General features: G+C 41.9%; 1 protein-coding gene across 1 annotated transcript; it reads left to right on the top strand.

The window, feature by feature from the left end:
* The first annotated feature begins 3,723 nt into the window (after nucleotides 1-3,723).
* LOC141014276 (protein NLRC3-like) lies at nucleotides 3,724-21,859 on the top strand. Its single transcript, XM_073488013.1, has 10 exons — nucleotides 3,724-3,792; nucleotides 4,580-4,730; nucleotides 5,467-5,546; nucleotides 5,659-7,528; nucleotides 8,450-8,623; nucleotides 13,151-13,327; nucleotides 18,531-18,704; nucleotides 19,472-19,654; nucleotides 20,332-20,496; nucleotides 21,531-21,859. The coding sequence occupies exons 2-10, from the start codon at nucleotides 4,600-4,602 to the stop codon at nucleotides 21,535-21,537; spliced, it is 2,961 nt and encodes a 986-aa protein (XP_073344114.1). The 5' UTR covers nucleotides 3,724-3,792; nucleotides 4,580-4,599; the 3' UTR covers nucleotides 21,538-21,859.
* Nucleotides 21,860-22,946: the final 1,087 nt, after the last annotated feature.

Below are 22,946 nucleotides of genomic sequence, written 5' to 3' on the forward strand. Positions count from 1 at the left end.
GTCTGCCAGTCCAGAGGCACTGTCCCCGACTGCCACGCGATGTTGCAGAGACGTGTCAGCCAAGACAGCCCCACAACATCCAAAGACTTGAGGTACTCAGGGCGGATCTCATCCACCCCCGGTGCTTTGCCACCGGGCAGCTTCCGGACTACCTCGGTGACTTCGGCTTGGGTGATGAATGGATCAACCTCCGAGTCCCCAGCCTCTGCTTCCTCTATGGAAGACGTGTCAGTGGGATTGAGGAGATCCTCGAAGTACTCCTTCCACCGCCCGACGATATCCCCAGTCGAGGTCAACAGCTCCCCGCCTCCACCGTAAACAGTGTTGGCGGGGTGCTGCTTCCCCTTCCTAAGGCGCCGGATGGTTTGCCAGAATTTCCTCGAGGCCGACCGGTAGTCCTTCTCCATGGCCTCCCCGAACTTTTCCCAGGCCCGAGTCTTTGCTTCCGCGACCGCCCGTGCTGCAGCACGCTTGGCCTGCCGGTACCCGTCAGCTGCCTCAGGAGTCCCCCGAGCCAGCCAGGCTCGATAGGACTCCTCCTTCAGCTTGACAGCATCCCTTACTGTCAGTGTCCACCACCGAGTTCGGGGATTGCCGCCACGACAGGCACCGGAGACCTTACGGCCACAGCTCCGAACAGCCATGTCAACAATGGAGGCGGAGAACAAGGCCCATTCGGACTCAATGTCCCCAGCCTCCCTCGGGATCTGGTCAAAGCTCTCCCGGAGGTGGGAGTTGTAGACCTCCCCGACAGAGGGTTCCACCAGACGTTCCCAGCAGACCCTCACAGTACGTTTGGGTCTGCCAAGTCTGTCCAGCTTCCTCCCCTGCCAGCGAAACCAACTCACCACCAGGTGGTGATCAGTTGACAGCTCAGCCCCTCTCTTCACCCGAGTGTCCAAGACATACGGCCGGAGGTCAGATGACACGACCACAAAGTCGATCATCGACCTCCGGCCTAGGGTGTCCTGGTGCCATGTGCACTGATGAACACCCTTATGCTTGAACATGGTGTTCGTTATGGACAAACTGTGACTGGCACAGAAGTCCAACAACAGAACACCACTCGGGTTCAGATCAGGGAGGCCGTTCCTCCCAATCACTCCCCTCCAGGCAACACTGTCGCTGCCTACGTGAGCGTTGAAGTCCCCCAGCAGAACGATGGAGTCCCCAGTTGGAGCACTCTCCAGTACCCCTCCCAGGGACCCCAAGAAGGCCGGGTACTCTGCACTGCCGTTTGGCCCGTAGGCCAAAACAACAGTGAGAGACCTATCCCCGACCCGGAGGCGCAGGGAAACGACCCTCTCGTTCACCGGGGAAAACTCCAACACATGGCGGCTGAGCTGGGGAGCTATGAGCAAGCCCACACCAGCTCGCCGCCTCTCACCGCGGGCAACTCCAGAGTAGAAGAGAGTCCAGCCTCTCTCAAGGAGTTGGGTTCCAGAGCCCAGACTGTGCGTGGAGGAGAGCCCGACTATCTCTAGCCGGTAGCGCTCAACCTCCCGCACCAGTTCAGGCTCTTTCCCCCTCAGCGAGGTGACATTCCATGTCCCCATGGCTAGAGTCACCGTCCGGGGATTGGGTCGCCGGGGCACCCGCCCAGGACAGCCACCCAAATCGCACCGCACCGGCCCCAAAAAATCGATGTTGTCCTCTTTTATAATTTCTCAGAGAATCTGTCAGTGGATAAAGAGGCACCGGACCGAAACCAGGGTTCAGAAATGTGGTGGAGGCTTTGTTGGACTTTGCTGGTTCACAGTAACAATCCTTCAAACTGCTGCTTGTTACCACAGTGGCTGCTGCCTTCATCGCCTCAGTTATGAGGCCTTTTAACACATAAATCCTTTCCTCAAACAATCAGCACACACTGAAAATAACACAGACTGTATTATAATAAAATACAAATGATCAAAAGAAATATTGAGTCGACAGAAAGACTGTTTTCATTTTATTTAGTAATTATTACTTCCTGTTCCTGCAGGTGCAGGTGACGCGCATGCGCAGCTCCTCTCCCCTGCTGCCTCTGGACTGACGAGAAGAAAAGATGAGAGAAAGTTCAACATTTGAAGCTTCGTGCTGACAGAAAGAAACGAGGCTGCTGTGAGTCAGCTGCTGTTTTATTCTATTAAAGCTGAGCTCAGTGTGACTCGGAGGAAAACTAATTCAGGACTGTATTCGTGACTCGCTCGCTGGCTGGATGAGACGGGACTGAACCGGCGGCTGCGGCCAAGATGGCGGCCGAGCGGGCTGAAATAACCGTTGTAGCATTAACCAACAAACTCTGGTCGCTGCTCAGATAAACGTGTGATTTTTGTAAAATATGAGCAGAATTGTAAGACGGCTCAACAAATATAGTCAGACAGCACCAGCGGAGTGAGCAGCAGCGGCTATAGCAGCTATTCTTGGCTTTAGCTCGCTGCCGTTAGCTCATTAGCTCAGCGGGCCGTTACTGCCTGGACCACGGGGCACGAGGGGAGTCGCTGCGGGCAACGGGGCTCAGTTCAACCGGGCTCAACCACCTCCCAGTGAACACCGGACCGGGACCAGACACAAGCTCTGAGGCCGACAGAGGTCAGTGTGAAGACAGGGGGGACGGTGTGGATCCGATCAGGACTATGACTCCGGGGACGAGAAGAGACGACAGGCGGGGACAGGAGAGACGTGAAGCGGCAGAGGAGAGAGGACGAGTCGGGCATCAGTGGCGGGCGAAACGAAAACGGCGCGGAGCCTGAATATTTCCACATTTTTACTCTGTGAGCTGATGATTGATTTTCACCAAAGCAGACGTGGTTGTGCAAAGACAAAGCGAGACTTGGTGAGTTTGATTTCATGTGTGTCTAGTTTGAATGAAGTGTTTTAACAGAGTTAACAAGGTGATGAAGCTCGTCTCGGTTCTGTCAGAGAGAAACTTGAACCCAGAAGCTGGACGGGTGAATTGTTCTGTTTAGTCCAGAAAATAACTCTGTGAGTTTATTTAGTTTAGTTATCTGAGTGAAACGTGAAGAGATGTCCTGAAACGTAGCTTCCATCTTCCACATGAGTTTGTGATGATGTGTGTTTTTATGGAAAGAGTCGATCAGGAAAGTGACAAAGTTGTTCTGGTGTCACAAAGACGACTGCAGCAGCAACATGTCTGTGAAGAAGCTGCTCCAGGACAAAGCTCACGTTGAAGAGCTGAACGGTACCAAACACTTCTTCAGCTGATCCACAACCACAAACATTGTTCAAGGGAGGTGAACTCAGCTGACCAGGGGAAGTTTGTCTGACACTGATCTGAACTCAGTTTGCTGTGTTTGGTTTATGTATCTTACTTATGAGGGAGACAGTCACGGAGAAACTTTGATTAAAGTTCACATGTGATTTCCAGTAAATGACAAGAGGAGGAGCAACACTGACCAGGTGGTTCAGGTTCAGTATGTGAGAACAGGACAGGGACAATAAAACAATAAAAGTGAATGTGTTCAGTCAGTCAGACTTCATTTTGAGTGGACGGAGCAGCAGCAGCAGGAAAAGAAGTCAGAGACAGGGTGAGTTTTATTTCTACATAAATATTGTTCTGTGGTCAAAGTCTCTGATCTGGATCAGTACTTTTGACTGTATGTGGTGTATATGTGATACTTTCCTCTTCTCAGTCTTGGTTGAGACTCTTGAACAGACTCGTTTGATTCTCATGTTGTGAGCTCACTGTCAGTGTTACTGGTCACCTCTCAGACTGACTGAAGTCCAGAAGACGACAGTGGTTTTGTTTTACTGGATTGAGTTTTATATTCAATATTTTGTCCACCACTTCAGGTACAGCTGACAAAATGATTTAATAGTTACACAGTGAATCATTATCAGCAGGTTCAGCCTTATTTAACATCTAACGGTCAAAGGTCTGTTTTATAGACTCGGATCAAACTGCACACGCATTCAAGATATTGTGTTGTATCAGTGTAGATAAAATAAATATTGTAGGATCAGGGTTGCTGTTAAATATTAACATAATGTGTAATATTTAACACTAAGGACTATGAGCCTCTAAGGTTTGAGGTTGAAACCATATTGCAAAGCTGTTTTTGTTAGTTTTGCTAATTTCAAGCAAAAGATTTCAAAATACTCAATCATTGTATTTGATAAACACCAATTTAAATGAGATATCACAAAACATGTATGTATTTTAGAAGCTTATGAAAACATGTCATCTATTGCAGGACTATTGAGTGAAGTTACATTTTATTGAGCAAAGAATAACAGAGAAGCTCATAAGTTGATCTCAGCACAAACCTGAGCAGGTGATCCAGGTACATGAAAAATGGAGGAAGCAACCAACAACTGACAGAGAAAGTGTGCAGGCAGTTAGTTGAGTCTCTGCTTTGAGTGGACAGAGCAGGACATCATACTGAGGGACGTCCCTTTAATTAGACAGAGACAAGGCCGATCTTTGTAAATGTCACTTTTGTTTAGCGTCACATTGGGTGATGAGTCTGCAGGCTTCACCATCTCCATTTTACACCCTCCTCCTCTGCATCTTGTTTCACCTGTTTGTCCTCCTTGTCTTCATGTTGTTCTCCTTCCATGTGCTACATATTTACCTCAGTGCTTTCTGAAGTGCAGAAGATGAGTGATTGTGTGGAGGAAGAGGAGGACGGAGCAGAGGCTCCAGTCTCCAGCTGTCTGTCTATGAAGAGTGACTGGTCCAAAAGTTTACCTCCAGACTTCAGTAATGAACCTGGACCCTCAGACACACAGTAAGAAGACTGCCATGTTTTTAATCACCAAACTGTCAGTATCAGCAATTTGTGTATTGACATGAAATAAATACAAACATGTTGGTGTTTCCAGAAGTCAGTACCACAGACGGAGAGAAGAGTCTCCAGTCTCCAGCTGTCTGTCTATGAAGAGTGACCGGTCCAAAGGTTTTCCTCTAGACTTCAGTAATGAACCTGGACCCTCAGACACACAGTAAGAGAACTGATACTAACTTCAGTTTATACAATTAAATCATTACCATTATATGACTGTAGCTGCCCAAATACATTACACAATTCTTTTTCTGTAAATTACATTTTAAAACTTTGTATCTCATGGAAACTGTCCCAAAATCTTCACTCTGACATTGTTTTTATCTTCATCAAACCTTTTTATCAAACACAGTTGTTGAAAAAAGAGGAGGGTATATTGTACTAAGCGTGGCCATGTACTTTGTCCAGTATGGTTTAAGTTTTTAATAGCTGCTAATGAGGACATGTTTTGTGGTCCATTTTGTTTGTGTAATAACATTTCCCATTAAAATAAGTTTGTTTACTAAAATCAAATGATGCAAACTGCTCCACTGTGACTCAGACAAAAACAAACTGTTAGTGATTGGGAGTTCAGTCCAGATTCAGAGCTTGGAGAAGACATACTTATGTTTACAGTCTGTCTTCTCTTTTGTCAGACTGATCTGTGATTTCTAATCTGAGGGATTTTCCTTTATCTCTTCAGAAAGACAGAGGGAAGTGTTTCTGTGGAGGAGCAGCTGTCCTGCTGTCCAGTGTTAGTCAGTCAGACCAACACTGTACAAAGTAAGACTGTACATCTGTCTGCTGATGTCTTCATGTCTGAAAAAAGGAACTTTTTGATTTTATCAAGATTCTTGCTCTCAATTTAATCCCAGAATATTTTCTTCTCTTTCAGCTGATAGTGTTCTGCAGGAGGCTTTAGATGAACATAAGATCAGTCTGAGGAGGAGATGTGAACGTGTGACTGAAGGAAGTGATGACACAGGAAGTGATGAAACAGGAAGTGGAACCCTCTTCAACAGGATCTACACTGAGCTCTACATCACAGAGGGACAGAGTGAAGAGGTTAATACCCAACATGAGGTGAGACAGCTAGAGACAGCTTCCAAGATGGAGACCCTCCATGACACTCCAATCAGGTGCAGCGACATCTTTAAAGCCTCACCTGACCAACAGAGACGCATCAGAGTCGTTCTGACCAACGGCGTCGCTGGAGTTGGAAAAACCTTCTCAGTGCAGAAGTTCACTCTGGACTGGGCAGAGGGCTCCGAAAACCAAGATGTCCGTCTGCTGGTTCTGCTCTCGTTCAGGGAGCTGAACCTGATCAGAGATGAGCAGTACAGTCTTCTCAGGCTGCTCCATGTTTTCCATCCAACATTACAGAAGGTGACAGCAGAGAAGCTCGCTGTCTGTAAACTTCTGTTCATCTTTGACGGCCTGGATGAAAGCAGACTTTCACTGGATTTCAAGAGCGATGAGGTCGTGTCTGATGTCACACAGGAGTCATCAGTCAGCGCGCTGCTGACAAACCTCATCGAGGGGAAGCTGCTTCCCTCGGCTCTCGTCTGGATAACTTCCCGACCTGCAGCAGCCAATCAGATCCCTCCTTCATGTGTTGACAGGGTAACAGAAGTACGAGGCTTCACTGACGCCCAGAAGGACGAGTACTTCAGGAGGAGGTTCAGTGATGAAGATCTGTCCAGCAGAGTCATCTCACACATCAAGACCTCCAGGAGCCTCCACATCATGTGTCTGATCCCAGTCTTCTGCTGGATCACTGCTACAGTTCTGGACCACATGTTGACTACAGGCCAGAGAGGAGAGCTGCCCAAGACCCTGACTGACATGTACTCACACTTCCTGCTGGTTCAGACAAAGAGGAAGAAGCAGAAGTACGATGAGGGACGTGAGACGAGTCCACAGGAGCTGACGGAGGCTGACAGGGAAGTTCTTCTGAAGCTGGGGAGGCTGGCGTTTGAACATCTGGAGACAGGAAACATCATGTTCTACCAAGAAGACCTGGAGCGGTGTGGTCTTAATGTCACAGAGGCCTCGGTGTACTCAGGAGTTTGTACAGAGATCTTCAGAAGAGAGAGTGTGATCTTCCAGAAAACAGTCTACTGCTTTGTTCATCTGAGCGTTCAGGAGTTTCTGGCTGCAGTCTACATGTTCCACTGTTACACCAACAGGAACACAAAGGTCCTGGAGGACTTCCTAAAAGACTTCATGCTCAATAACTTAGAACCAAAGTCTGTTTTTGAGAAGATTTCTGAGTGTTTTGGCCATGAGACCCCTTACCCATCCCTAGATGACTTCCTGAGGAGCACCATGGAGAAATCCCTTGAAAGTAAAAATGGCCACCTGGACCTGTTTGTTCGCTTCCTTCATGGCTTCTCTCTTAAGTCCAACCAGAGACTCTTAGGAGGTCTGCTGGGTCAGACACACAAGAGTCCAAAAAACATCCAGAGAGCCATCAAGAATCTGAAGGAGATGAACAGAGATGATGTCTCTCCTGACAGAAGCATCAACATCTTCCACTGTCTGACGGAGATGAACGACCACTCAGTTCATCAGGAGATCCAAGAGTTCCTGAAGTCAAAGAACAGATCAGAGAAGGAACTCTCTGTGTTCCACTGCTCAGCTCTGGCCTACATGCTGCAGATGTCAGAGGAGGTTCTGGATGAGTTGGACCTGAGGAAGTACAACACATCAAAGGAGGGACGACTGAGACTGATTCCAGCTGTGAGGAACTGCAGGAAGGCTCTGTGAGTCCAGATGTGATTATCAACATTATAAATCAGTGTAGATTAGCAGTTTAATTCTTCAGATATACAAACTATAAAATAATTTATTTTGAAATAGCGCTTACATTTTTAAATACAATTGTGATCATTTAAAAAATGTTTCACTTACCATGAGTGCAACAATGTAGATGTTTCAGTCGGATGTGTTTATAGCTGTCAGGTTGTTGAACTCAGTTATTCCATTTATTTCTAATGATCATTAAATGTCACAGTTTTTCTGCTATTAATCTTTCTTTGGGTGATAGAAGAAACCCTGGTGAAACTAATGAAAGAGGTTTTTTAACCACTATACTGAAGAGTTTAAAATAAGATCTGTATCATTTTTCATGTGATGTTTCTAAAGTCCAGTTATTGTTCTCATTATGTCGGTTTAGAGACATTTCACAGTGAGCAAATGGACCAAAAAGTTCCAGCTCAAATTAAAGCTTCTACTTTAACTTTTATACATGACATGAGATTTTTTTCTGACTTGACTCTTATTTAGTTTTAATCTTTATGTATTTTTGTTCTGTAGAATCAGAATCAGCTTTATTTGGCCAAATATGTGTTGACATACAAGGAATCTGACTCCAGTTTATCATTGCTCTCAGTGTAGTTACACAGAAGAGACATACAGCTGGAAAGGAAAACACCAAAACTGAACCAACAACTAGATGAAACGTGAAGAATAAAGAAGTGTGAATGGTCAGGACTGCAATGTACAATAGCATCTGAAAAGACAGAAGATGTGTAAATCAAAATCACTGTATCATCTGTATTAGCTGGCAAAATATTAATAATTTAAATGTAGATTTCTGTTTCTGTTTTGACATCAAATGCATGAAGTAAATATAAAGTGTCCTCTTTCATAATAACAGTTTTGTAATATCTGTGTCATGACAGACTTTTTGACTGTGGACTCTCAGAGACTCACTGTGAAGTTGTGGCCTCAGCTCTGAAGTCCAACCCCTCCCATCTGAGACAGCTGGACCTGAGTTTCAACGGCCTGAAGGATTCAGGAGTGAAGCTCCTGTCTGTTGGACTGGAGAGTCAAAACTGTGCTCTAGAGATTCTGAGGTCAGTTCATTGTATTGTTTTTCCATATATTCAATTCAAGCCCTTCACTGAGACGTAAACAGTTTAGTTAATTAACTCTGAAGATTAGCAGCAGCATAAATCTGAAGAAATGTCAGTTCTTTGAGACATTTTCCGTGAATCTAAATGTACGTAGCCCCAGACATGACATGGTCAAAAATAAATTTTAATTGTGGCCACAATATAGCTATAACATGCGCACGAAATACTAATTCCTGGCCACAAAATACTAATTTGTGGCCACGAAATAAGTATAATGTGCGCATGAAATACCAATTAATAATATTAATATCATTCCTGGACAGCTGGGTAAGCAAATCGAGCACACCTTCTCTAAGGTCTAAGGTAGAGGCAGTAGAGGGGCTTAAGCTACATGATGGACAGGGATAGTATGATTGAATTTTATTTTAGGCTGGGAATGAGCTACAAAGATAGTCTGAAAAGCCTGACATTGCAGTTTGTAAGTCGGGTGAGATGTCAGCAGATAGGCTACCTGTTGTAACAAGTAAAGTATCAAACATAGGCCTAATTAAATAACTGCCTAAATGCGGGATAACAAGATATTGACTAGAACAGAATAAGAAAAGACACTCACCTTTAGGACATCACGTAGGCTATTGCAGTTTCTAGAGAAGGTGCGCTCGATTTGCTTACCCAGCTGTCCAGAAATTATATTAACATTTTTAATTAGTATTTCGTGCACACATTATACCTACTTCATGGCCACAATTTAGTATTTTGTTTATTTAGAGGATGCTGCACTGAAGGACTCTATTCAGTGTTTTTATTTATTAACTTTTTTCATTCAGTTTATTTCTAACTTGTAAGTGTTAGCATCCAGCTGATGCCAGTCCCACTCATTTTAGAAACAGGATCATTAATTTAGAACGGACAGTTTCACTGGAACTACTCGAGTACTTCCAGAGGTGTTGGTATACCAAAAGTTTATGGACAGCCTGCAGCCAATCAGGATCCAGTTTTCACCCAGACCATGGTATAAAATATATATTTTTTTCCTCTTACCTGTGGTGGTATTTATCCATCTACTGTATATCAGCTGTACCACTGATGTAAATAGCAAATGTTAATCAGAACAGAATGTTTCAAACTGTTTTGACTTCATCATTTGACAAACATTATCAGTATTATACTCATAGTTTGACTGAAACAATAGAAAAGTTTATGAAATGACATTCAATAACACTTTACAACGTTCTACACAAAATGAGAGTAGTTACTACAATATTTAATAGATAATGATGAGTTTCTGAAGAACAGACTGGGAGATACTATATTAATAAAAAATGATGTCACGATCAGTTCATAAATATCCATGAATCAACATACTGACCACTTTCTTCATGAGTCGTTCCTGATAAACCAGCTGCTTAGAGGACAAACACTAGTGATGATTCATTCGCACTAATTACTTAATGCTTAGTTACTTTCTGAGTTCCCCAACAAGTGAAGTGAAACATCAGACTGACATCAGTCACTGTCTGTTCAGTGTTGAGGAGTTTTGAGTGTGTAGGGAGGGTCGAGCTCGTTCTCATGCATATATTTAAATACTTAGAAAAACACACAAAATCCATAAAACAAAGGACATTTCTTTCAGGTTTCTTTTTTTAGTTTAGTCAAAGTAATTGTCATTGATGAAGTGCTACAGTAGACAGTTCAGTTCAGTTTGTTCTGAAGCCAAAACGACCCTCAAAAAAAAGAAAAAGAGAGATTTCTTACCAGTTCATTGATTATCAGGGCGTTTGATTCATTTCTCACTCGTTTCTTAGTAACTTGTCACATTTTTGTGTACTGTACTGTAAAGTCTTTCCTGACATTCCTTTAAAAATGTGTTTGATAATTATTTATGCACATTACTTACAGACCAATTGTCTCCAAGGCTGAAGAATTTTGTTGACTGTGAATTGCTGCTGACCAGTAGATGGCAACACAAAATATGATATATTGCAAATAAATCAAATGTTTGTAAATGTTTTAAGATGTATTTTAACTCACTCGACTCTCACTTTTAACAAATTACCTAAATTACCAACTTTACTTTTAAGAGCTGTTTTTTTTTATACAGACTTGAGTGAATGTGGACCTCTCCTTTAATTACACAGGCTATACAGCCCTACATGTCTTATTTAATGATGATCCTCTAGTTCCAGACCTGACTGAGATCAGCAGCATGTTATTAATCTGTGTTGACATGAACAGCTGTATGAATGTTGTGCTGACATGTGGATGATGTCTGTAGAAGGCTGATGATGATCCACAATAACACAATGACAAAGTTACTTTTTGTGTGTGTGTTTTCCAGTATGTTTTCATTTTATCCTATTTTATTTTTCTCTTAGTCACTTCCTACCTCGAGCTGCTATTATCTGTTATTGTTTGTAAACTGTTCCTTTGTGCTGCAGTGTCAAATTGAATTTCTCCTACAGGGATCAAGAAAGGTTCATCTCATCTGTACTCATTTTAGAGAAAAGGGAGGCACTCACATGCACTAACGTGCACACAGCTCAGATCACAACACACACACTGAGAGTGTGACGTCATTCTGTGTTCAGGACACCATGACTCCACTATATCTTTACATAACTAATAGTTGTATTTTAACTTCCATCTTGTTGTGTTCAGGTGTCTACGTCCTGTCTACCAGGAAGTGAGACAGGAGTCTTTCCCTATTTTTAAGCCTTTCACCTGCTGTGCTCCCGTTTGGTCATTTCTCCTGTTAATATCTCGGGGTGTGATGAGATCTTGTGGCACGAGATCTCATGTTATTAAAACGTGTCTGACGCTGAACTCGAAATTAACATAGAAGATGCCCCCACCACTTTTAAATGGTTTGTGTGGCAGCATTTTGGTGCCTGATGGAAACAATCAACAGCGACAGACAGACAGACAAGACACAAACAATATGTAAGAACTGTAAGTAAATAGTGCCGTACACCGCGGCTAACACGAGCACTATGCAAAGACACCTACAGAACCACCACAGCTCTCTACTGAAATCAACCATGCCTGTGAAGAAAACACTGAAAGGCCGGACAACACTGACAAATGCTTTTACATCTCAACTTCCACAGTCAAGTGCTCGAGCCACAGCAATAACGAAAGACATCAGTGTTTTCATTGCAGCTGACATGAGGCCATTTCCCATGGTGGAAAACTGGCGACTCCTCCACACATTGGAATCAAAGTTCACCATCCCAGTGGTCCTGAACCTCTACACAGATAGCATACCTTTCCATCCCTGCTACCTCCGCTCCAAGTGAGCGTGTCTTTTCAACTGCAGGAGACATAGTTAGTGCCCAAAGGTCTCAACTGCTGCCAGAAAACGTAGACATGCTCATATTCTTGAACAAGAACGTGACCATATCTTAGGCTGGGCAGTGTAGTTGTAGCCAGCTCTCAGCTCTGTATCATGCTTGGAGGGAAATCATGTCAGTCTCTGTTTGCACTTTAAGTATTGAGAGAGAACTACTTTGATTATTGTTTGCACTTAAAACAAGACGACTAAGAAAAACTTAGTGTTATTTATTTTTTGTTATTTATACTGTTTTTATTTTTTACTTTCAATTTGTGGAGAGGAGTTCAGTTAGAAGGTCACACAGCTTCAATTAGAAGTTAGAAGCTCACACATAGTTCATGCACAGTTATAAGGTCTGAAGAGACTCATGAGAAATCATACAGGAGAGAAGCCAGTCAGTTGAGTTTGTGGTGAAACCTTTTACAGTTCTTACATATTGTTTGTGTCTTTTACTGCATATGATAATTCATACTCAGTCACAAAGTAGAGCTGAAGTCACATTCATTACAAGATGATTACTAGTTAAAACATTTCAAAATGGACCTGCATTGTTTTGCATTTTGTAAGTTAAAAAAATAAATAGTGTTAACGTCTCGTTCTCATGAATCCAATATCATGTATCATCTCGTCTGGTGAGCTGAGTGTATCGTCACGCCTCTATTAATCTCCCATTTTCATAGTGATACAAATAAAAAAGGTCTTCTCAGGTCCTGTGTAGGGGTATGTGTCGTGGTACCTGGCAACCCAACTCAGAGGGAGAGTTGAGCATGTGCCAACAACCCTGCCTGACGTTTGCCACTCGTCCCTGTGTCACTAATTTGATTAAAACTGCATTAAAATATCATGTGATCTGCTACTTCAGTGCACGCTAACAACAAATATTACTGGGACCATAATAAAAATTTGCACACCAGCTTTTTTAATATCCAAGAATTCAAATCATAAACTCTACCACTGACTTCCTCAGTAATGAACTGGACACATTTAGGCACCTTGAGTAACCATATACTTGTTCTGTCACTTTGTGTATTTGACAGTGTTGAACCTGCATCCTGTTGGGTTCAGGTGTTTGGAGTTTCCATTTTCTAAACTTCTACATTCTGAACCTTCTTCAGCTCTGAACAGATTATTAAACACTGAATGATTTCAAGCAGGAACATTGTCTTCTAAACTTACATCGTTTATTCTTTGTTCAGATTGGAGGGCTGCAGTTTGTCAGAGATCAGCTGTGCTTCTCTGGCCTCAGCTCTGAAGTCCAACCCCTCCCATCTGAAAGAGCTGCAGCTGGACAACAACAACGAGCTGCAGGATTCAGGAGTGAAGCTGCTGTGTGATTTTCTACAGAGTCCAAACTGTAGACTGGAGAGTCTGAGGTCAGTTCACTGACTCTGTTACTGCTAACTAATATTTGAGTTTACATTCATACATAACTTACATTGATAAAGTTATAGATTTCCTTTGGTTCATATTTTCAGTTTTCTTGAACTACATTTCTTCAGTCACAAAAGACTTCTGTTTCTTCAAGAAACTGTAGAAAATGTTCAGTTAGTTGTTAAAGTTAATTAATGTTTATAATTTAATCTGTTAACAGAAGAACTGAACTAACATTTGATTTAAATTGATAAAGTTGAGAAGCTGAAGTAGAAATATTTTGGTTTCTGTTGATGTCAATGTGTTTTCACAAATAATGTCTGATCATTGATATTGATCCTACAGAACACACACAGATCAAAGCATATTTTCAAAAGAAGATGTTTAAAAGAAAATTCAGTTTTTCTCCTCTAATAACAGACCTGACTGAGATCAGCATCATGTTATCGATCTGTGTTGACATGAACAGCTGTATGAATGTTGTGCTGACATGTGGATGATGTCTGTAGAAAGCTGATGATGTTCCACAATAGAGGGTGACACAGGAGTGGATTTTCATTCCTGTCCCATCCCACTCCCACAGAAAAAAATCTTGTCCCGTCCCAATCCCGGGCCAGAGTTAAAAAAAAAAAAATCCTGTCCCATCCCACTCCTGGTAAAATGACTCCCACTCGCATCCCGCTCCCATTTTTTTTTTCTTCTAGTCTTTAGGCAATACATTGAATTTGATTTGATCTTCTCCCCATTCTTTTTAGATTACTTTCTGCAGTGTTATTTCAAAAGATATGGCAACAGTTCATCTGTGGTAATATAAGGAGGCATTTATTGCCTTAATCCAAACAAAAAACCTTCACAAAAGGGCACAAAACATAAATAATACATGGCCTGTGGTCCCTATAGTTTTTCTATGGAGGACCACCTGCTAAGTCCCTGTTTCTAGCTCTTGTGGAGGTCAGTTACAGTAACAATACAACAAACAAACAAGAAAACAATACATGGGTCACACCATGCCTACCTTAGTTGAATAAACCCAAACAGAACATATAATGTTGCATTTTACTAATTTATTGAGCAGTTCACAATTCACATACTAAATAAAAATACAACTGCCATATGACACATTTGAACACATTTGCAAGAAAACACTGCCTAGAAATTTATTAGGGCTGACTATCAGAATCATCTAACACGTTGACTCCAGGAACCTTATATGTTGCTATATAAGAACAAAAGTGCATCAATATTTTCTGGATTGAGGGTGGAACGCCTCTCCTCAATCAGTCTCCCAGCAACACAGAAACTACGCTCAGAAGGAGTACTTGTTGCTGGGATTGCCAGCAGCCTCTTGGTAACTGGCACTAGCCCACCTCACCACATCGGTTTCTCCGCTGGTGTTTGCTCCCTCCATTGCTGTTCTTCTTTTGAATTCCGGCGGAAAGCGGCGGCCGGAAGCAGTGTTGGCTTTGGGGCCGTGTAGTTCTTTTGACTTGCGTAACAGTGTAGGCTTATGGAAAGAAAACTACAAAGTGGCGGTGCGCCTGTCCTATGTTTTTTTGTTGTTGTTGTCCTATTGGTTGGTTCCTGCTCCCGTCTGCTCCCGTTAACTTTTTTATCCTGTACCGTCCCAATCACGTGATTAATAGTAAGGTTGACTCCCATCCCGCGGGAATCCCGTGACCCGTGGGATTCCCGAACAAATGTCAGCCTCTAATCCACAATAACACAATGACAAAGTTACTCTACTCATTTTAGAGAAAAGCTCATTGATGAGGACACAGTAATGTTGAGCTACACATTTAAAACCTGAACACATCTGATTGGATTATAAATTAATTTTCATCTCCATCATTTATTCTTTATACAGATTGAGGGGCTGCAGTTTGTCAGTGTTGAGGCAGTGTTGACCAAATATGAATCAAGTTCCTCGTTCTCTCAGAAATATATTTTCACTGTTTAGCTGTAATATGATAAAGTTTGTGTCCCTGCCACCATGTTAAGAAAGTACCAGGGACAACAGAGAGGCGTTATTATGGATCCTACTGCTGTTGCCTTTGTTGGTTCAGACATGAGGAGTGAGACTGGTTTGGGTAAGAATATCAGGGTGAGATAATCAGAGGCAGACTAGGGCCAATCTTAGCAAGATAAGCAGTGGGATCCAAAATGAGGCGACAGGGAGGCACTCACATGCACTAACATGCACACAGCTCAGATCACAACACACACATTGAGAGTGTGACATCATTCTGTGTTCAGGACACCATGACTCCACTATATCTTTACATAACTAATCTTTGTATGCTGACATCTACAGATTTTAACTTCCATCTTGTTGTGTTCAGGTGTCTACGTCCTGTCTACCAGGAAGTGAGACAGGAGTCTTTCCCTATTTTTAAGCCTTTCACCTGCTGTGCTCCCGTTTGGTCATTTCTCCTGTTAATATCTCGGGGTGTGACGAGATCTTGTGACCCGAGATCTCGAGATATTAAAACGTGTCTGATGCTGAACTCGAAATTAGCATAGAAGATGCCCCCGCCACTTTTAAATCGTTTGTGCGGCAGCATTTTGGTGCCTGATGGAAACAATAAACGGCGTCAGACTGACAGACAAGACACGAACAATATCTAAGAACTGTAAGAAAATAGTGCCGTACACCGCGGCTAACACGAGCACTATGCAAAGACACCTACAGAACCACCACAGCTCTTTACTGAAATCAACCGTGCCTGTGAAGAAAACACTGAAAGGCCGGACAACACTGACAAATGCTTTTACATCTCAACTTCCACAGTCAAGTGCTCGAGCCACAGCAATAACGAAAGACATCAGTGTTTTCATTGCAGCTGACATGAGGCCATTTCCCATGGTGGAAAACTGGCGACTCCTCCACACATTGGAATCAAAGTTCACCATCCCAGTGGTCCTGAACCTCTACACAGATAGCATACCTTTCCATCCCTGCTACCTCCGCTCCAAGTGAGCGTGTCTTTTCAACTGCAGGAGACATAGTTAGTGCCCAAAGGTCTCAACTGCTGCCAGAAAACGTAGACATGCTCATATTCTTGAACAAGAACGTGACCATATCTTAGGCTGGGCAGTGTAGTTGTAGCCAGCTCTCAGCTCTGTATCATGCTTGGAGGGAAATCATGTCAGTCTCTGTTTGCACTTTAAGTATTGAGAGAGAACTACTTTGATTATTGTTTGCACTTAAAACAAGACGACTAAGAAAAACTTTGTGTTATTCATTATTGTTTATTGTACTGTGTTTATTTTTTACTTTCAATTTGTGGAGAGGAGTTCAGTTAGAAGGTCACACAGCTTCAATTAGAAGTTAGAAGCTCACACATAGTTCATGCACAGTTATAAGGTCTGAAGAGACTCATGAGAAATCATACAGGAGAGAAGCCAGTCAGTTGAGTTTGTGGTGAAACCTTTTACAGTTCTTACATATTGTTTGTGTCCTTTACTGCATATGATAATTCACTCAGTCACAAAGTAGAGCTGAAGTCACATTCATTACAAGATGATTACTCGTCAAAACATTTCAAAATGGACCTGCATTGTTTTGCTTTTTGTAACTTTTGATCAAATAAAATTTTTAAGACGTTTTTTTAAAAATGGTGTTAAAATATCGTGAGCTGAGTGTATCGTCACGCCCCTATTAATATCCCATTTTCATAGTGATACAGATCAAAAACATTTTCTGAGGTCCTGTGTGGGGTTATGTGTCGTGGTTCCTGGCAACCCAACTCAGAGGGAGAGTTGAGCATGTGCCAACAACCCTGCCTGACGTTTGCCACTCGTCCCTGTGTCACTAATGCTCTGCTCCACTCACTTTGCCCCTGAAAATGGGTGAAACAGCTGCCAAAAAGAAAACATTGCTTCCAAAATTCACATAACTTTGTGTGAAACTTTCCCCTTTATTGATAATTGTCTCCTCTCTCACTTGTGTGGGACACGCAGGAGGCTGACGTGCTGCCAAGTGCTACCTGCTTGTTTTAGGTGTCCAACTGGGCTGTCCAGACCGAGCGCCCCGTGCTGTGGTCCTCCATGGCCAGCTTATGATTTCTACTGATCCTTTCATGGAGCCAGATGAAAAAATAACACCTCAAATATGAAGTGATAGAAGTGAAAATTGAAAATAAATAATTTATTCCAAAGAATATCAGAATTAAATCCAAATCATATTTAAATTGAAATGAACCTTTTCCTTCACTTATTTTTATTTTGAAAATGTTTCTGATTTTTTTATGATTCAAGATCAAAACTTGAACTTTCACGTTCAAATGTTATTTTTTCAACACATAATTTTTTCCAAATTAATTAACCTCTTGGCCTTGATCTGGCTCCATATCCTTTCACCATCTGTCCTATTTTGGCAGGATTCTGTGAGTGAATCTGACAAAACACTGGTAATTTACTAGAAATAGTGTCACTGCTGTTTGTGATTGTGTGTTTCTGTATTTGTTCCTCAGAGATGTGCAGCAAACACACACAGGCACAGACCACAGGCTTAAGAAAACACCTCCCCACATATAATCACACAAGTCTATGGTCCTTTTAACTTGACTGTTACAGAAGAAGCAGCGTCCTGCTTATCACATAAAAGGCTTCATGTTATCAATTCATGATCTTTATTATAAAGATGCTCTACGTGTACGTCTAATTAGAAAAGAGCCGAGGAGCAGAATTTAAGTGAAAGACATTTTATGTGCTTGAAATGTTACATGTTGACTTTTGATCACTTTTGTGGACTTAGTTTGACTTTTTTGACTTGAAGACTTACATGAAGTCTTTTTACTCACTCTGACGTGTCAGGATATAACCTTTTTGATTAAAACTGCATTAAAATATCATGTGATCTGCTACTTCAGTGCACGCTAACAACAAATATTACTGGGACCATAATAAAAATTTGCACACCAGCTTTTTCAATGTCCAAGAATTCAAATCATAAACTCTACCACTGACTTCCTCAGTAATGAACTGGACACATTTAGGCACATTGAGTAACCATATACTTGTTTTGTCACTTTGTGTATTTTGCAGTGTTGAACCTGCATCCTGTTGGGTTCAGGTGTTTGGAGTTTCCATTTTCTAAACTTCTACATTCTGAACCTTCTTCAGCTCTGAACAGATTATTAAACACTGAATGGTTTCAAGCAGGAACATTGTCTTCTAAACTTACATCATTTATTCTTTATTCAGATTGTGGAGCTGCAGTTTGTCAGAGATCAGCTGTGCTTCTCTGGCCTCAGCTCTGAAGTCCAACCCCTCCCATCTGAGAGAGCTGCAGCTGGACAACAACGAGCTGCAGGATTCAGGAGTGAAGCTGCTGTGTGATTTTCTACAGAGTCCAAACTGTCGACTGGAGACTCTGAGGTCAGTTCACTGACTCTGTTACTGCTGACTAATATTTGAGTTTACATTCATACATAACTTACATTGATAAAGTTATAGATTTCCTTTGGTTCATATTTTCAATTTTCTTGAACTAAATTTCTTCTTCCGTCACAAAAGACTTCTGTTTCTTCAAGAAACTGTAGAAAATGTTCAGTTAGTTGTTAAAGTTAATCAATGTTTATAATTTAATCTGTTAACAGAAGAACTGAACTAACATTTGATTTAAATTGATAAAGTTGAGAAGCTGAATTAGAAATATTTTGATTTCTGTTGATGTCAATGTGTTTTCACTAATAATGTCTGATCATTGATATTGATCCTACAGAACACAGTTATAAGGTCTGAAGAGACTCGTGAGAAATCATACAGGAGAGAAGCCAGTCAGTTGAGTTTGTGGTGAAACCTTTTACAGTGCACGTTAACAACAAATATTACTGGGACCATAATAAACATTTGCACACCAGCTTTTTTAATATCCAAGAATTCAAATCATAAACTCTACCACTGACTTCCTCAGTAATGAACTGGACACATTTAGGCACCTTGAGTAACCATATACTTGTTTTGTCACTTTGTGTATTTGACAGTGTTGAACCTGCATCTTGTTGGGTTCAGGTGTTTGGAGTTTCCATTTTCTAAACTTCTTCATTCTGAACCTTCTTCAGCTCTGAACAGATTATTAAACACTGAATGATTTCAAGCAGGAACATTGTCTTCTAAACTTACATCATTTATTCTTTATTCAGATTGGAGCGCTGCAGTTTGTCAGAGATCAGCTGTGCTTCTCTGGCCTCAGCTCTGAAGTCCAACCCCTCCCATCTGACAGAGCTGCAGCTGGATGACAACAAGCTGCAGGATTCAGGAGTGAAGCTGCTGTGTGATTTTCTACAGAGTCCACACTGTAGACTGGAGACTCTGAGGTCAGTTCAGTGACTCTGTTACTGCTAACTAATATTTGAGTTTACATTCATACATAACTTACATTGATAAAGTTATAGATTTCCTTTGGTTCATATTTTCAATTTTCTTGAACTAAATTTCTTCCTCGTCACAAAAGACTTCTGTTTCTTCAAGAAACTGTAGAAAATGTTCAGTTAGTTGTTAAAGTTAATTAATGTTTATAATTTAATCTGTTAACAGAAGAACTGAACTAACATTTGATTTAAATTGATAAAGTTGAGAAGCTGAAGTAGAAATATTTTGATTTCTGTTGATGTCAATGTGTTTTCACAAATAATGTCTGATCATTGATATTGATCCTACAGAACACACACAGATCAAAGCATATTTTCAAAAGAAGATGTTTAAAAGAAAATTCAGTTTTTTCTCCTGTAATAACAGACCTGACTGAGATCAGCAGCATGTTATTAATCTGTGTTGACATGAACAGCTGTATGAATGTTGTGCTGACATGTGGATGATGTCTGTAGAAGGCTGATGATGATCCACAATAACACAATGACAAAGTTACTCTACTCATTTTAGAGAAAAGCTCATTGATGAGGACACAGTAATGTTGAGCTACACATTTAAAACCTGAACACATCTGATTGGATTATAAATTGTTTTTTATCTCCATCATTTATTCTTTATACAGTTTGTGGAGATGCAGTTTATCAGAGATCAGCTGTGCTTCTCTGGTCTCAGCTCTGAAGTCCAACCCCTCCCATCTGAGAGAGCTGTACCTGAGTGGAAACAACCTGCAGTATTCAGACATGAAGCTGCTGTGTGATCTGAAGGAGAGTCCAGACTGTAGACTGAAGCATCTTAGGTCAGTAGAGGGTTGGAGTCAGTTCATGCTGGTTTCAGCAGTATTGTACTAAACACAGTATCAAAGTAAAGATCCAGTATTTCCTGCTTTCCTCAGTGAAACTGTGAGAGGAGAACGGTGACAGGCTTCATGATTGGACAGAAAGACAGAGAGAGAGCAGTCAGCCAATCAGACGAGCCAGAAGCTTGTTGTGATCGTGTGTTTGAGTTGATGTGAAGACGACTGTTGTTGTTGTGTTCATGTGTACAGGAAATAAAGCTGGATCACAGCTGACAGCATCACAGGATGTATAGAGACAGTGTCCTCATTCATCAAACTGTCGGAGCATCAAATCTGATCTCAAAGTGTTTGTTCTCTCATTTCAACACTTAACAACTGATCAGTTCATCTTTGTCACAGCTCTCAGATCAGTCTGACTGAAGCCTGCAGATCACTGGCTCTTATTTCAGAGAACCATCATTACATTTAGTAACCATGTGGTCTGTATACGGACCAGAACCTCTGCTGAAGTCCACAAACCACAGCTGATGTTTTACTGTTCAGTGTAGGACCTTTAACGTTATATTTATATCTGCCCATGTGTCATTTGATTTGTCCAAATATTTTTATAACAGACTCCATATTTACATATTTGTCATGTGATGTTTCCAAAGTAGATGAAATATTTAAATGTGAGTGAGACTCTGGTTTTTAACAGCAGTAAATCATCATTAAAGTGAGCTGTGAGTATCTCTCTGTTCCTGCAGTCATGATGCGTTCAGGGACTGTCAGCAGTTTATTTCCACTGTGTCCTTCAGTGAAACCTGCAGAGTAAACAGACTTGATGTCCAAAGTGTCTGCAGGTCTGTGAGCTTCACTCCAACACGTTAACATGAGAGCTGAAAGGAAGCTGGCTACGCTACACAGCCGCTCCACTTGTGGTCTGAACAGGACTGAAGTCCTGCTGGTCTTTATATCACTGACTGACAGCTGATGGAGGGAGTCTCTGTAAACACTCATTTATCACTTTACTGTCTCTCTGCTTCTCTCATCAGGTGGTGATCTCTGTCAGAGTGATGAGGAAGGTGGAGGTGTTGAGAGGATCAGCTGTGTCCTGATGATCCAGAGAGGGTGAAGCAGAACCATCAGCTGGTGGGTGGAGAGGCTCTGACTGGGCCGTGTTACTGGGAGGTGGAGTGGAGAGGAGAGCTTCATCCAGCAGTGACTGACGGACCAATCACAACAAGTGGAGATGACTGTCAGTGCTGCAGTGTGAACTGCTCTGAGATCAGCTCCACTGTCACACACAATGTCCAGTCCAGCATCGTCCCTGTGTTCCTCTGGATGTGACAGAGTATCATCAGTATCATCATAAATATTGTTATTTTCCATCAGAAGAAATCAGCAGGAAAGAGCAGGAATCTGGAGACTTGGATCAGGACAGACGAGCTGTATGGGGCCATTTTATATCACAAATGTTTGGTGGAAACATCGAACCTGTAAAATATATCAACATAAATGATGACAGGTTGAGGGACAGCACAACCTGGTGTAATATGAACAAAGATAAGTGAACTTACAGTTCAGGACTGAATCTAGAAATGTGGAGGATGTCCTTTTTTTTTAATTCTGTCAAAATGACCCAACAAGTGTTTTTTAGCTCTGAAGCTGCAGTTTATTTATAAAGATCTGTGACACTGAATTGTGAATGCAGGACTAAATAACTTGTAGATGTGACGAGACCTCGGGACCTCTCCTTCATGTTGGTGGCGACCAAAACCAAAACCCAGTGGTTTTTGTGCCTAAACCTCACCAGAACATAAATGATGCATCGTCACAAGATGAAACTGAAAACTGAACCTAAAGATATGTTAAGTCTCAACATTTATTCTGGATTGACAGAAAGTGGCTACTTGTTCCTTTATGAGCACTTTGAGTGACTTTTAAAAGTTTGTTCAAGCAGCTGTTTGTGTGCGATCTTCAGCTCGTAGGAACAGCTCGTATCTTCTGTCAGTTGGCAGCTTGGTGAACTTATTATGACTCTTGACTCTGAGTGTGAGCAGAATAACAGCAGTAACCTGCACACGCTTCTGCTGCTGCAGCCAAATGTAGCTCTGAGCTGAGATCTGAAATCAAACCACACATTAACACTCTGAGGTGACTTCATGTCACGCTTTTATAAAACCAACTTCAAAGTGTCACATTTAATTGTCAGTAGCTGTTTCCCTTTGCCTCCAGATACGGATCATTCATCAGTGCAGATTTTAAAAGGCTTTTCTTGTGGTGGAGGATTCAGACAGTAGCTGCATGGAGACCGATCCTTCTTTAAAAAGTTGCTTCAACACACTCTGCAGATGAAAACGTCTCCTGAGCTTCAGATACGTTTGTCTTCCTCCTGTTCTCTGCTCAACTTTGTCCTCTCGTATCTGCAAATAAAGTCTGTTTATTAATGACTGTATTATTTTATAGAG

This window comes from Pagrus major, chromosome 19 (assembly GCF_040436345.1).
Source record: "Pagrus major chromosome 19, Pma_NU_1.0".
Taxonomy (NCBI): Eukaryota; Metazoa; Chordata; class Actinopteri; order Spariformes; family Sparidae; genus Pagrus; species Pagrus major.